This window comes from Misgurnus anguillicaudatus, chromosome 20 (genome assembly GCF_027580225.2).
Source record: "Misgurnus anguillicaudatus chromosome 20, ASM2758022v2, whole genome shotgun sequence".
Taxonomy (NCBI): Eukaryota; Metazoa; Chordata; class Actinopteri; order Cypriniformes; family Cobitidae; genus Misgurnus; species Misgurnus anguillicaudatus.
In genome coordinates, this window is record NC_073356.2 from 15,956,421 (window position 1) to 15,973,166 (window position 16,746).

The 16,746-nt window shown below is 39.2% G+C and overlaps 1 protein-coding gene across 3 annotated transcripts in view; it reads left to right on the forward strand.

The window, feature by feature from the left end:
- The window catches only part of ldlrad4a (low density lipoprotein receptor class A domain containing 4a), a 105,257-nt gene that overhangs the window by 73,848 nt on the left and 14,663 nt on the right, over window positions 1-16,746 (forward strand). The window contains exon 1 of one of the 3 annotated variants that reach the window (XM_055219441.2): window positions 8,380-8,829. The exons of the other annotated variants lie outside the window; for them this stretch is intronic. Within the exon in view, the coding sequence (XP_055075416.1) occupies window positions 8,721-8,829 (109 nt within the window). The 5' untranslated portion in view covers window positions 8,380-8,720. Of the gene's footprint in view, window positions 1-8,379; window positions 8,830-16,746 lie in introns of those variants that run through there. 3 annotated transcript variants of the gene reach the window in all.

Sequence of the window (16,746 nt, forward strand, 5' to 3'; positions counted from 1 at the left end):
TGTTTGTTGTAGTCAAAGAAAAAAGATTTATGTTGGAAACGATAGCTCGCGTCATCTTTTACTTTGGGGTTTGTATCTTTTCCATATTGTTAGCATGTACTAATACACACTTACACACTAACGGAAATGTAAAATTGTGAATCGGAAGATAGGTGCTCTTTAATTTTAAGTACCTATAGAGTAGTATTACATCCTTCATATATCCAAAGAGTCTTTAGTTTGATCATATTTATAAAAGACAGATCAGCTTTACCGATTCTTTCAGAATAAACCCGAGCTCCTGGAGGTGTACCGGGGGTGGAGCGAGTCACAAGCAAGCAAAACACACAAAACATTATCCCACTATCTCTGAATAACTTATGATTTACTAAATGTTCGTTTCGTTTACATTACATGCACTTACAGTTGGGACAAAATCCACATAATGCTGCTTTCAGACCAGCCGTTGTAGAGGCATCAAGCGCAAGTGATTTCAATGTTAAGTCAATGTAAAGACGCGTTGACGCGCGTCTGTAGGTTTCGCGGCGCGGATGAGGCGTTTAGCGCGTAAGACCCAATTCCGTCTCATCCGCACGAATTGAGCATTGCTGGTGCGAAAGAGGCATCAAATTTGAAACACGCGAGTTGAAAAATTTGAACTTTGCCGGAAAATCACGCCGTGTTAACCAATCAGGTGCTTGCTCTAGTAGTGACGTGATTACAGGAAGCGAGCGGAGTCGTAGAAGCCTATGGAAGACCATCCCATGATGCGAATTTCCACGTGAATGTCTCGATATCTAGAATTTTACGCACGGCTTTTTACGGGCAAATGAAGCAAGTAAACTCAAGATGTTTAAGCGGCAAACCAGACTAACTATTCCAGTTAAAGTGCCCATATAAGGACATCCACAGTACTTCATGCACTGAAATTGCCCATAAAAGAAATAAAGCAAAATTGTTACGTATGTGTCTTTCATGTTCGAAAAAAAACTTTCCGAAATTTGTACGAACCCTGGCGAAGTGCATTCGGCACAGAAATACTCCAACTGCTATACGTCCAACTGTTTTTTTTTGACACTTTGTCTATGTTTAGCATGAGGAATTCAACTCTTTAACAGTGTTAAGAAGTCAGAATGCATGTAATACCTTTAGACCCCCCCTTACTTTAGGATACTTTAGGATTACACTGTTTGTGCTACTGTATGGATCAACAGTGATTCAAATCTTGTACCTTATTGTGAAGTTATCAGACTTATTGTTTTCACCTGGAAGGTGATAAAAGGGGCGTGAAATGGGAACTGGGACATACTTTGGGACCAGAAAAGTTTGTAGACTTTATGACTCTATTTTGAATAGTTGCATAGACTCAGAAAATGTAAAAATCTAATTTTAATTCTTAATGTTCTTGTATTAAAGACTCCCTAGAGCTGTAGTTTAGAGCTGGCCTGCAATGTTCATTACCGAACAAAATGAGACGCTCTATTTTAATTCCTTTTGAAATGGTATTAGAAACATAAGTTTAAGAGCATAAGCTCAACGAGAAGTTTTAAAAAGTGTGCTAAAGGTAACTGTGTGTGCGTGAGAGGTTCAGTCTGGCGCGTGAAGTCAATAGTCTGAGTCTGTAAGTCTGGTTAATGAATACCGGCCCCTCAGGGCGATCCCTTCATGTAAACACTTCATCACAGCAGGAGTAAGAGACTGCATAGCTCCCAGGGGCACGGACACTCACCGCCCATGACTTTACAGCCTATCAATATCTCCCATCCTCAGCTAAACACACACAAAACTTAAATTTGTCTGGAATTGCTTTTCTTCAATACCTTGTGTCTATTGTAGTATTAGTCATAGTCCTATTAGAGAGAGAGGGAGTTGGCTAATGAGGATTACACTGAAGCTCCTCTAATCAAACCTAATCACAACTGTTTCCTATTTGTCTTTAGATAACTGCTTTGGGACTTGTTTGACTTAGTTTTGCATAGCCAGACTTTTGATGGAACGACCTTGGATCTTATTTTGACCGAGAACCACCCACTTAGATGAGAAGACACCATCTGACATGAAAGTAACCAACCACAGCTGTTTTTTCTACATTAAGGGTTTATCTAATTGTTGATAAGTTTATACCACAAAAGTCTGAAAATCTAGATAAAGTCATACTGTTTAAAAAATCATCCTACATAATCTAAAGAATATTCTGGGAAAATATAACCTTGATATATCTAACATTGAATGTCAAAGATTAAAATCAATGTGAAATCAATAATTGAAATCCAACTTTATGCTCCTAATCTCATCATTAGATTTTAAGACTTTAGCCTGGATTTCACAGGCAAGGTTGCATTTGTTCATGTAATATCAAAAAAACAGTATCACCTGTTGACTGTTTGTACAGAAAACACCATAGGTTTTAATGGAAATCTGTGTAAGGTTTAAAATTCATATTTTTACAGACAACTCTAAGACATATCAGAATATACACATTTAGTTTGGGTACTGTTCACGACTCCTCAATTTTGTGGAAATCAAATTTAATCAAATTAAACATTTTTGGGTCATTGAATAAACTGTGGTCAGTTTGTGGGCGTCAGTTTAGGGCTCTAACATTATTAGCCCTTTTACACAGAGATTACGGAAAATCCACGGAAAATGCATCCAGGTTTTTTCCGAGATCGTTTGATTTTTGGTTGCTTCACACTGCCAATGATTTTTCGGAAAATGTGCGTGCATTCACACACCGTTAAGAAACTTAACAAACCGTTAAGATCTTGTAAAGACACGTGACGTATTTTTTCCACACCGTTTGCTAATTATCCGTGATTTCTCTCTTGAGAAACCTCCACCGTGCATTTCAGTTTAGGACAAGGAGTGCGTGATGCGCTGTTCTGTCATGCTGGTGAATGATCTCGGAGTTTAAATCCCTGTGTCAAAGAGCTGAACTATAACTTCTGGTTGCGATGACACTGGCGTCCTTACTACGGCAGGCCCCTTACGGCATTGTTTCGGAGTCTTGTTCACACAGAATGCTTTTCCTGGATGTTACGTCAATGTTATAGGTCCTCTTTATGGGAGCGATCCCAGAACATATTTCTGTTCACACAGAAGACTTTCTGCCAATTTTACGGAAATTGTCTGCGATTGTTATGTTTCGCTAGACTTCGGGGGCCAAATTTCTCAAAACAGCTTCATAACTACACTGAAAAAAATAATATGCTGGATTTACTAAAAAAAATTAAAATACAGTGCATCACTTTTGCATCCACTTTTTAAGTAAGGAATTTTTTACAATTTAAGCAATTGCAATTTTTTAAGTAAGTTTTACATGGAATTTTAACCCGTTAATTGGTGCTGTCCCGTGAGCGGGACACCTACGTTTATTTCAATATTTTCTATGTAAATGTTAATCTATCACGACAAACTATATATTGTTGGAAAGGTCTAAGAATGTAGTTTTCATATTTCAAAACCTTTTAGCAGTAATAATAATGCAGTAACTGTAATTTATTCATTTGTGACATAAGTATGCAGCAAACCTCAAAGCAAACCAGCACAAACCTCTGTTTTTTGACAATTTTATGTATTAAAAATTATACTATATTGCATTTTTATTTATTACAAATAAATGTAAACTGCTTTTAAAAAATAATATTTTCACCTCCAGACACTTCCCTAAAAAACGTTAAAGTGTCTTCTTTAAAACCAAAAATTACCAAAATTAAAACCAAAATTAGGCTTCTAAACAAACAAAAAAATTCCAGAGTTATATTAATTTAAAGGTGTATATCACCTTTTCACCAACCCCCCACTCAAAAAGGGCTGCGCCAGTTAAAGGGTTAAGCAATTTAAGCAAATGCTTTAATTTCCATTTACAAATTCCAAATTCCAATTTACTTAAAAAGTGGATGCAAAAATGATGCACTATATTTTTAAGTAAATACAGCCTATTACTTAAAGTCCACTGCCTAGTTATATTTACCAAAATAATTAAATTAGTTAAATTATAAATTTAATTTCCTTCATACAAATTTTACATGAGAAAATTTAGTTGAATTTACTAAATAATGTGTTCATTTAAAATTACTAACCTTTTTGTGTTATTTTTTTACTAAAATTTGGTTAAAAAATAAGAATATAATTTTTTATAGAATTTACTCCATTTTATTTAGTTAAATTTACTAAGCCCCAAATCATTTTTTACAATGTACAGTAAAACCTCCCAAAATCGACCTGCTTTGTCTCTTGCCGAATGCTTCCTGTAATTGTAGATCAGACCTGTACATCAATCCACAGAGATTTTCCACTGTTCCTCTGTAGAAAAATGTTGCAGATCAGCAATATTCTTGAGATGTCTGGTGTGAAACGCTCTCTTGAGGCCATCAGGCACATTCACCGTATCAGTCGGAACACAGATTTTTCTTTTGTTGAAGCCATTCTGCTGTTTATTTACTCACTGAAGCTCACCGAACTACTGCTGAGCTTCAGTTGGTGGACACGTTGTCTTACATTCTCCTGCAAATATTTCTGAAAAACGTAACAATTCACCTTTTCATCAGTGATTGCAAGCTGTCCTTGAGACAAAACAGCCCTAAACCATGACAACCATGAACCACGTTTGATGTTGTTGTACTGTGCCTTTCCATAGCGTTTCCATACCCACAAACAGCATTGTGTGTTTTTTCCAAGCAAGTCAAATTTGGTTTCATCAGCACAGAATGTTTTGCCAGTATTGATGTGGCGTATCCAGGTGGTCTTTTGTGAAGTTCAGACATATGCGGCATTGTGTTTTGATGATGCAGTGAGTCCTGTAATTTACACTAATCTGCTGTTTTACATGTGTTTGACACGTCAGGAATGTAAAGAAGATTACTGTGAAGTCTGTATCTTTGCAAATAGGATGCATAGTCATAGAAATTGTGCTAAACGTTGTCCATTTTTGTCAGCAATTTTTAATTTTTGTTGTTCATGAATGTCTTTTGTTTGAGATATAGTTCAATAGATATAGCTATTGAAAGTAACCATGGGGACTATTTTCCGGCAGTGCATAATATCACTACGCCTGCTGCAGCCATGTTACAGCAGCAAAGTAATTGATTATTACGGCAGAATGAGAGTTTAGTTCCTAGCCATATCTGTCTAGAAAATCGCAGCTTTTAATTTTCCGTCGGTCTAAGTACACGAAGAAACTACAGAAGAGTCAAGTTTTAAATTTTTGGTTTTCAACTTTTGGTTATTTTTTTGCGCAATGCTAATGGTCTAATCAGATTCAATGGATTGTGCTAAGCTATGCTAAAAGTGCTAGCGCCAGACCCGAAAATCGGCTGAAAGAGTCGAGCTAGGCGGGCATGGTTTCAGCAACTAGTGACCTCAGCTTCACCCACGTCCCGCCTCTTTACGAATTTTCGGATTTCTGCGAGTAATGCGCGGTGACGTGCGGCCAAGATGGCGACAACAGGCACCGCCTACTTTAAGCTTCAAAAACAATCTTCAGAAACCTATGGGAGACGTCACGGACACTACGTCCTTCTTTTTTTTAACAGTCTATGCTCCCTACCCTAACTCCACTCAACCATCTAAATCAAGGGCTGTATACGAAATAGCCCCCATACCCTTAAATAGTGCACTATTTGAGGGAACATCCATTTTTAGTGGTGTTTGAAATCATAGTGGACATCATTGAGTGCACACAATCAACTCCACAATGCACCGCAATAATGAGTGGATTAACGAGTAATCCTTTGAGTGAACTATATTAGTGGACTAATGTAGGGAATAGTTAATGAGGGTATAGGGGGCTACTTCGGACCCAGCCGAGGGATCACTTGAAAATCACAGGCAGGTGTATAGGAGCTGGATTTGATTTAAACTGCAGGATTATTTCAGATGTATCCAGATGAATGTGGATGTAGCCTAAATGTATGTGCATGTTGTGGTCCTGCCTGAGCTGGTTACATTTTCTTATTCTTGTCTTATTGTCCAGACAGTGCAGTGCTGGTCTGTCAGTGTATCCAGGGTGATGTTGATCTCTGCTGATGTGGTGGCTGATGGGAGTGTGATTTAGACTTGCACCTGAGCAATCACAGGTGGTGTAACAGAGCCAGACTGATGTGTCTGCGTTTCTGCCGTTAGGAGTTTCGCTTCTGAGAACAGACGCTGTGACTCATTCCAAAAGACACTGGAGAAGAATTAAATGAGTTTGTGGTGTGAGAAGATGTTTTAAGAAGGCTTGATACTAGATATTCGATAACTCTAAAATCTGTAGCATGTTATTTCAGATTTCCTTGCATTTTCATTTTAGTCTTTGACTGACTTTGTGTTGTTTGCTAAGGCAAATGTCATTACCGTTGGTTGTATGGTGGGTAAACGATTTAGACCTCTTTCTTTGGTGCATTTATGTTTATTAACATGAATGATATCTCAAATCATGTGACTTATTACAGAGCTGTTTGCTATTTACAGACTTTACATTTGGGTTTGGTCTGTCACACTGTGCAAATTTGTTACACTTATCTTGGGACCAGTAAATCTGTCTGGTTTATTGTTTTGGCCATCTTGATCAAACTGGACGACTTAAATCAATGGGTTCGAACCCATGACTTTTTGTGCTGCAATGGTGTACCACTGAGCTATAGCAACATGTTTGATGTACAAATGCAGTATTTTTATGTGGATATGTAATTGAAATGGTGTTTTATACATATTGTAGTACATTTCCTTTTCTTTTAGTCCTCTTTAAATGCAAAGGCTGTTTAAAAGTATAAACTTATCTCTCTGACCTTATCATGACCGGCTTGTGGGAGAAAACTAGTCTCATTGCGGATTTCGTCTCGTTGTCCTCACTCCTGTGCTTTTAACTCCGTCTGGAACACTTTAAACTATCACACCATCAGTGAGAGGTCACAGGAGAAAGTAGAACACAAACACAGGTCACTAGTATGTCCACATTCAAAGCAATGCAGTGGTGCCATGACACCAGACGCCACTGGAGGGCGCAAATGCAAGAGTTTAATAGTGCATACATTTATTAATCATAAACATTACAGAATTGAGATTTTTTTCTGTTTTTATTTTTAAAACGTAAACATTTTGTTTTGTTTTGTCTATTCTAGTAGATAGTATACACTAGGTTATATTACTGTTTTAGGTTAGACCATTAACCAGTGATCTTTGGTTAAATATCACAAAACCCATCCAGATTTTTTTTACATACACTGTAAAAAAAAACTTTGCTGCCTTAAAATTTTTTGTTAAATCAACTTAGATTTACAAGTCATGTCAACAGAAATGAGTTGTCACAACTTATAAAATATAGTTGAGAAAAGTCTTAATTTTATTAGTTATAACAACTCACATGTAGTTATACCAACTCATCTCTAGTCAAGATAAATAATAGTAAATTGAAATTACTTGTAAATCCGAGTTGATTCAACAAAAAATTTTAAGGCAGCAAAGTATTATTTACAGTGTATGTATTCACAGTAAATTTACTATGTTTCTATAATAAATAAAAACTAATACAATGTTTGTGCATCCTTAAAAATATGAAGTATGATCTGAGAAATTTACTTTATATTTTAAATTAAATTATAATTTATTTTTGAAGCAAAGTAAATGTAGTATTTCTTTCTTAGAAATATGGGATGCATTATGCACTCAAACCACACTTAAAATGTCTATTGCATTAGTTAAGAAGAATTTTACCAAATGTTATGTATTTCTGGGAAAGACAGCACAAATATACCTCGGAAAACATTTAACAAAATGTTTCTAATTCTAAAAAGTAAATATACTGTTTAGAAAAATCACTTAATAAAGCCAATTTGCATGACCCTGTAACACTTTACGATAAAATTGCATTTGTTAACATGAATAAATGCTTTAGCTTACATGAACTAACAATGAGCAATATAGTTCGTCAGCAATATTAGGTAATGCTTAGTTAATGTCAACGCAATTAGTTCATGTTTGCTAATGCATTAACTATTGTTACTGTATGACCATGATTAGACTTTTCGATTTATAAAACTATTACACTTACACATTTTAAATCTGACTCAAATGTCAACTGTAGCTGCAGTGTTTGCACAAACTGAGTTTACTTCACTTTGGCCACTCAGCCGGACATTCCCCACACCAAACCGTCCCGGATATATTTATAGACCGCAGACAGTTTGGGAAAGAAGGGGGGTGTCTGACACATCTGCTGAATATCTGCTAGACTGTGGGGTCAGCCCAAGGTTAAAGCCTCTTCAATGCCTGCCTTGATTGCTCGTGGCTGGCACTAATGAGTGTGTGCGTGCGTGTGTGTGTGTAATTCTAACCGCGCGCACACGCGCATGTTTCTCTCTCTCTCTCTCTCTCTCTCACGCACACACCACTGCCATTGTCAGCGCCAGTCTCCCCTCCCACAGCTCCTGTCTGTCTGTCTGGATCTGCTCCCCCCTCGGAGGAGGAGGCAGGCGCGGGAGGAGGTGGGGTGTGAGCCTGAGACCGTCACAGTCACAGAAAGCCATTCTTCTGAATGAAAGCGAGCGGAAAACACCGTCAAGATGCCGGGAACGTATTTACCGTAGTCCAACAGCGCTAAACGTGTCGGAAAACCGAGGGGCGATGGCATGAAACGCGCGCGAACCGAGAGGCCGACACTGCCAGCGGGCCGCTGCTGTGAAAGTGTCCGTCAGTGCGCGTGAGGGCCGCAGCCGGCGGCGGCTCTCTTGCCCCCCGTCCCGTCACTTTCCCGAGCCTCCATGCGAAACATCACGGTACCGGACAGCAGCTCCAGCAACAACAACGCCAACTCCAATGACACATGCTCCTGCAACTGCACCCTATCCCAGCCACAGGGAATGGATATATGTAAGTAGGGCGGGTTTGATGGGATTTTTCCTAAACGTTTTCGAATTCGCGACTAATTTGAAGCGGTATTGCACGAGCGCGAATGAAACTGATCGTTGAAACAGTCGCGTTTGGTTCGCGCGTGCCCGCGAATAGATTAATTAAAGCGTTTCGTTTTATTTCCAACGCGTTTTGATCATATTCCTGTTTTGAAGTCGTTATGCTTTTTATGACAAACGAGACGTCTACATGTATGCCTATAACATTCCTAGGCTGAATTATTAAAATATCTGACCGTTATTTGTTAGTATTTCCCTCGCACATCACCCAATTTAGCTGTGGCGTATGAAAGTATTCGTCCTGCTCCTCCAAAATGTGATATATTTGGTTAAAACCCCCGCGTTCGCGCTGTATTTAAAAGCCTTTATTGATTAAACATATGCGCGTGAATGTTTATGATGGCTTTGAAACACAACTCTATGCATTAGTTGAATTTTGCTGGTGGTTGTGGGGGCTGCGCACATTTTTCCTCAACTCTGCCTTTTCTGCTGCATTCCCAGACAAACACACCTCTATAGTTGATCAGATGCACTCATTCCCACCGTTAAAGTACAATTTGATCACATTTTACATTAGTGTCATGTTACATGAGAACTAGACTTAATGCGCCCTTACTTTGGACCTGCTTGCGATTACGTATTGTTGTTAGACTGAACTGTAACCGAAGATCTCAAAGCTCTATATAGCTATGTCTTGCTGGAAATGGGTCTACTGCAGTCTGGAGTACAGGCAGCCAGTCAGTCAACCCTTCCCTCACATCAGACTGTCTTACTCAAGTCCAGCCGAGACCTGGAGCTGTCTGAATCTGTAGAGGACAAAAGGGCCTGTCATAATAAGCACCAGGCTATTTCTGCCCCAAATGGGATGAATTATTTAAAGTAAACCCTTTATACCAAGAGCCGACCTCTTTTCTGAAAGGCCCCTGGTAGTCGATGCTGATGTCCTGGCCCAGAAACTTTTCCTATGCCCATGAACTTGAATTGCTTTTTGTATTGTATGACGTGTAATGCATATGCTAGGTTGTGTAGCTAGTGAATCCTACATAAATGAGAACTGGAGAAAAGAGTTAAATGTGAAATAGATATTAAATGGGTTGTGTGTAGATGCAGAAGTCTCATGAAAACATGTTCAGGTCACATTTTAGCTCAAAATCATACAAAACAAGCAAATCATATTTTTCTGTATAAGAAAAAGACAAATTAGATCATTTTGATTTTAGTGGGGGGGATTTTGAGTCACTTACCGGTAAGCATATTTGGTAAGGTTGTATTTGTTAACAGTGATAAATGCATTAGCTAACATTTATTATTCTTCGGTCATGTTATTGTCAGCATTTACTAATACATTTTTAAAATCAAAAGTTGTAACATTAGTTAATGCACAATTAACTAACATGAATAATTGTATTGGTATTAACAAACATTAACAAAGATTAAATGTTGAAAAATGTTATTGCTTATTGTTACTTCATGTTAGCTAATGCATTTAGTAATGTTAACAAATACAATCTTACTGTAAAGTGTTACTGATTTGTATTTAAGTATTAGTAAAATTTTTTGTAAGAAGTAAATTTAAATTCCAGTTTTTTTCAACAGTGATTGTTGTCATTATTACTACAATGCAGTAAAAAGTACCAATTAATGAAAACAAGCATAGGACAGTATACCTACCTCTATAAATATTATTGTAATTGAATATCATTTAATTCTCATGAAAATTATGTTGTTGCAAAGCAAAGTAAGCAGAAAAATAATGTCTTACTTTGATTTTTGGATGAAATTTGACGTCGACGTGCTTTCGATGGATGTGTGTGAGTTTGGGGGTTTTTGTGTCTGTTCCGTGGTGTTCAGGACGGGACGTGCAGACAGTGGAATGCCTAGTGACTTGGCACTCACATTTTACTGCAGTGCTGGCTGTGTTCAGGGCCCGTGATCCAGCAAGGATTAGAAACTGGTGGAGTCGGTGACACAGCAGACACTCACAAAGGACACAAATCTTCCAAAACCCACCAGCATAATCAGCGTCGTATAAGCATCAGCATTGGCTTACCTCAAATGGACACATTATCTTGCAGTTTCATGAGTGTGCATGTTAGGTCTCCTCCATTGTTCCCCTTTTCCAGATCTAGCCTCACGTTAGCCATCGTCCTGTCTGGTGTTTTAGGCACACGCTCTACATCTGAGGTTTGCTTATCTTATCGGCTTCAACGCATACGGGTATTTCAAATAAAAACAGATCTTGGCTATTATTAGAGTGCCGTGTGGAACAGCACCATGGCTTACTGTGCTGCATGCAAGAAGACGACTATTGCATCTTCGGTCTGCACACTGGGTTAGTGTAATCCATTTCCAATGGGGCAGCGGCCAAAGTCAAGCACCAGAATGGGGAAACAGGATATTACACTGGCATTCAGCTCACCAGATGTAACAAATACGCGAGGGACAAAAACACCATCCTCGTCAATATCTGATCTCTGCATCAATTTGGCACCTTTTTTATTTTCCACTGGCGGCCCGAAGCTTGGCACGGGCTGCAGGGTGAGGCCTGAGACGGGACACAGGAGTCGAGTGTTTATTGTCGGAGGCCAGAGGTCCTGTCTGTGTGGTTAACTATTTATTGCAAATAACGCCTTTATAAACTTGGTATATAAAGTTTTTAGCATGGGAGGATGTTATTTTTGAAAATCTTTATTCTTTGTTTTTGTAGGGGTTGGAACAGTCAGTTTCCAGTTTGTTATGTTTTATGTACGAATAGTATAAAGTGGTGTGGAGAAGCTAGACAACTATGGTAGCTATAGAAAGAGTACCGTTTGACCACCAGATAGTATTGTGTCTGACTAATGCTGATAACGTAGGCTTGCATTTATTTTCGTACATTTACTATTACAGTCAGTTATTGAATAAGTGACATTGCTGGAAATGCGGTATTGGTTCACATTGTTGTGGATAAGTGTTTGTGCGACGAGCACTTTGTGAAGTGCGCGAACGCATAGGAGGCATCCGTAATTGCCTTGTTAGAGAGGTGTCAGTCAAACAGCCCTTTGGGTCCTAGCACTCGATCCAATGCAATTTGCATGCACTGCTCGACTCTTCCTCTCACGCACTGCTCCAGGGTTGCCTCAAGGTCACTCTCCTGCCCCTGTAACCCCGGGCAAGACAATCAAAGTTGGACTTTACAGGCCCACCCCGGCCATAACCGAGCTCCTTCCAATAATGAAATGCACCAAATATATGAGCTCACGGGGTGGGGGATTGGTGTGCACGTCTGCGAGCGAGTGTGATGAGGTCACGCCGGAGGTCAGCTGTCACCCCCCCTGCTAATTTTCGTACGGCCTGCTCCCACACCGAATAGGGGGTGTGTGCGCTGGGTGTAAAGTCAAAGGGGTTTTAAGACTCATGGGGGGAGGTCAGCCTGCGGAAGGGTAACCAGATTTATCATTTACAATGCTACTAAAATGAAACGCACTAATATGCACCATTCCATTTGCGTCCAATCATTAAAGGTCTCAAAGATCCACTTCACCAAGGTAATGACTTTGTGTTAATGAAATCTGTCCACTTAAAATGTCTGTCTCTGCGAATGCCGATGTTGGGTTATAAGCTACTTGTTTTTAAACTACAGAGAAGCTACCAAAAAGTAGTTAGCAAGACTAGAAGCTATCAACAAAAAGTAGCTAGCTACACTGCATAGATATGTACACTAGATGTCACATGGCTACGGCAGTTCATTGGAACGAATGCATCAAATAGAGGCGCCATCTTAAAACATGAGAGCCCTGCATCAGCGTCATTGTAGGCAATGGTGTAACGGAAATAAAATCACCCTAAATCGTCATGCATGCGATTTTCTAGGTTTTGTTTTGGTTCGTTCCAACAGTCAGACATGTATTTAGCATTGAGTCCAGAAAAAAAGTTTTGATATTATGAAAATCAAATTTTTCTTACTATAATGCATAGTGCTAGTAGGCCTAACATCCATACGCAGCGCAAAAGTCCGGCATCGTCCATGAATTCGAAGTACAGGCAGAGATAGCAGCGTTACCTAAGCTACTTCCTATGACAAGACTCCTGTTCCAAGATGGCGGCGGTTTTGAGGCATGCTTAGAACCCCAAGGCAACATCTAGAACGTACGTACAGCCTTAAGCTTAGTATATTTGCCTCGTACGTGTACACCGACGTTTGACGCATGAGCTTTACGAGAAAATGCAGTGCATCTGCTGTGCTACTAGTCTGATGACGAAATTTGCGTCACGCGCACTGTATGTGGACCCTCGTGAATGCGTAAAACGGGACTATACTTGTACTTTATCTAAAACGTTTGTCTAAAAACTAAACTACTAAGGAGACAAATAAATCAGTTAATCATTTCTTTAATGTGAACATGAATTAAAATAACAGCATTTTACAGTGCTTTAGCCGGGCACTGTAATGTATCCTTTTGTTGCCATAAAATGCTACCTGCTGAAATAAAGGTAATTGTTAAGCCAAATTGTTTTGAAAACATCTAATGTACTGTCACTATATCATTGCTACTTTTAGCTACGTTTACTCCCCAACAATGACTGGATAGCCAAGAACCCAACCTTGGTTTGTTTTAGTGGTGTTGGGTTGTTTCACCATGGTATTCTTGGGTGTCTTTGGAAGCCAGAAAGAAGGGAGCAGCCTGTGGGGTGGAGTGCCACCCTTTACCCCTGCCAGCGATAAGCTTTGCCCTCTGACATCAGCAGCTGAGCCTCACCCCGCAGCAGTCAGCCAGCCTTGACATTGGCCATGGTCCGTTCCTTTGTGTCTGGGCCCCCCACCCTCTCTCTGGGATTCGCCAATGATCCCCAGGGACCCATCTCAGAGGAGATCGGTAGTCACGTCGGAAGGTTGCGTGCCCTGCGGGGAGGTGGGGTGTTGTGTGTTTGTATGGGTCTGGCCAAGTCGTATCTAGACAAACTTATGTATGTATTTATGCCATCAGATGGGGATGTCTCTCGTCTGTGTTTGGCTTTTGTGAAACAAGAGAACCAGGCTTGTGTCTAATGTCAGGTTTTGTTTTTAATGGTTGTTTCTTGTAGTACGGCACACAACTCGGTGATCAATAATGATCAAACATTACAATTCAGTGCTGATGCATGAAAATTTGTCACACAACAAAACAACAAATGTATGCCAATAGCGTTGTCTGGCTTGTCATGAAGTTTATAGAGAAAAAAACATAGACATGGACGTCTAAAAATCCTCCGTGTGGTTTTCAAAACAGTCTCAGCAGATTGCAGACATATCTACGGCAGTGTCACTGTTTAGTTTTTACCCAGGAATGTAAACGATTTTTCTGTATAACACACAATGTCTGGCCTCCCTTCCGCTGTTTTTGTTGTTGTTGCAAAATGGTGCATTGGTGCTCTGAGCGAGAGAGACGGTCGAGCAGACAGCAGACGCAACAGAGTCAGATCAGACGTGATGTTATCAGACTGTGCGTCTCACACCCATCCCCTCTCATCAGGCGTGTATGCGCTGGGTTCTGCTCCCAGACATCACCCCTCCTGCCCCCTGCTTTATTCTCTCGGGGTTCAAAGGTCAGAAAGTCGTCGCGGTAACCCTTAGCCCCGCTCTTATTCATTGTGTCTGTCCATGTGGACTGCAGTCTGCCTGATTTAAATATAAAAACAATCTTCTTTGTTCTGGCTTTTTACTTAGAAGAAACCTTGCTTTTCAGCTGGGACTCCGATGTAATTTATAGCGTCAACACAAAGAAATATTTAAATAATTTTAAATATGTGGGGTATATATTACACAGTGCACAATAAAAAGTATTGTTTTGACTCATGGGAGCCTAACATTACTATCTTAAAATTGTTTATATGTATATATGTATGTATTGATGTATGCATATTATTTTATACTTTAAGTCAGATTGAAAAATAGAAACAAAAGTAAGTCACAAAAATTGAAACATTTAGGGCTGGGCGATACTGACCAAAGTTCATATCTCTATAGTTTTGCGATGAATGACTATACACGATAAATATCCCTGTATAAGTGGAATAAATGTTTGCATGCGAGTCAAAGCATCATGTCACAATCACCTTATTGTTACAGCGTATGATGAAAATGAAATTCCTTCCTGTTTAATATTAATATGTTTATTTATAAAGTGTCGCTGTACGTAAGCAAAGCACGAGGGGATCAACACACTTAAGGGGGATAAACAAACATAATAGCATCAGGATATCATCAGGACATAGTCAGGTATCAAAAAGAGCAGGGGGGTATTCTAGAAAGCTGGTTATGTGACATACCGAGTATGTTTGAAATTGAAAATGTCTTTATGTATTCTCCATGTGCGTGCAGTTACTCCAGGTTACCAGTTGGAGGTTGAACTAAAGTCCAATTTATAGTCGTGCGTAAGGTCTACGCCGTAGCTATGCCGTAGGTTATCCGTAGCCTTACGTGCACCTCTACAAATTTTTAACAGTGCGGCAGTTCTAAGCTGACTGCAAGCGCTGTGATTGGTCCACTAGAACCCCTCCCGTCAGGTAAAAAAACAGCGTCATAGGTCTAAGTTGCTGTTTATTTACTTCCATAACTGCTGGTCTTCTCAATACATACACAACAAGTTGCTGTTTCTTCTTCGTTTGTGAGTTAAACTAGCCATGCTGCTTCTTCATTGACGGTCGCGTTGCTACTGTGGTTACATGCGTGGATACTGCCTACCAGCGGTCTGCATGTGGGTGATTTTCACGATATCCAGACTTAAAAGGTGTCCAGTGTCCATTACCGTAACATGATATTACATTAAATATTTAAAAAACTCATGTTTCGGTAATGAGAACACAAAATTTGTCTAGGTACTGTGACAAAATTTTTAACTTTTATCTGGAGAGAAAAAATAAGAACTGCTTACCTGGCAGCCATCTTGAGTGTCACAGTCAATTATGTCCCTTCCAACAATTCTTTTTGAAAATGTTAGTTCATGGAGGGCTTAAACAATGATTGAAAATTGTTGCGTAGGATGAGAAAAATTTTCTTGGACACATTTATATTCCTTATTATTGTCTCTACATTTACCAATGATCCCCAAATACCACATGTTTCTTTACTGTAAATGTTTATTGTATAACATGCACTGAAAGATTTTTTTTTATTATAAATATTTCCATGTCAAAGAACCAAAATCCAGTCATGGACACATTGCGGTAATGAAAATGTTCCCCTTAAATGTGAGAAAAAAACGAAATTGGTTTGTATGATATAATTTGAAATCATGCGCAAAATAGTATAGTAACTATATGTTTCTTATTTTGATACTCTTACTTTGCATTGACTTTTTTATCAAAATGTTTCATGACACCTCATAAGTCTAATTTCACGAGAATCACCCATGGGTGTTTGCACATCAACGCGGACTATAACTCAAAAGTTTATATGAAAACCGACACGTATCCTACACCATTGCGGCTACGGTGTAGGACGTACACACAACTATAATGAGCCCTTAACTTCTATCAGGTGCCCCTAGAACTGATATGATTAGTGTAAGCAGGGTTTAGGTTAATCAACCGGAAGTTAGAGTTTCGCTGATATGGAATACACCACAGACGTAGTACAGATCAACACGGAGCAAACATGAATATACATTGGTAGACGTAAGCGATAATACACAGTGCAAATGGTTAGTGGGAGGGAATTCCAAAGTTTCAGTGCCAGATTTTAAATGATCTACTGCCCATAGGTCCTCTTTATGGGCGCGATCCCAGAACATTTATATGACGTGTTTGAGTTAGCATGACCCAATTAATGAATACATTTTGTAAGGGGCTTTTTAAAATGGGTGATGAACTAACTACTATAACCTACGTTTTATCAGTATTCAATTTTAAGGAATTGTTG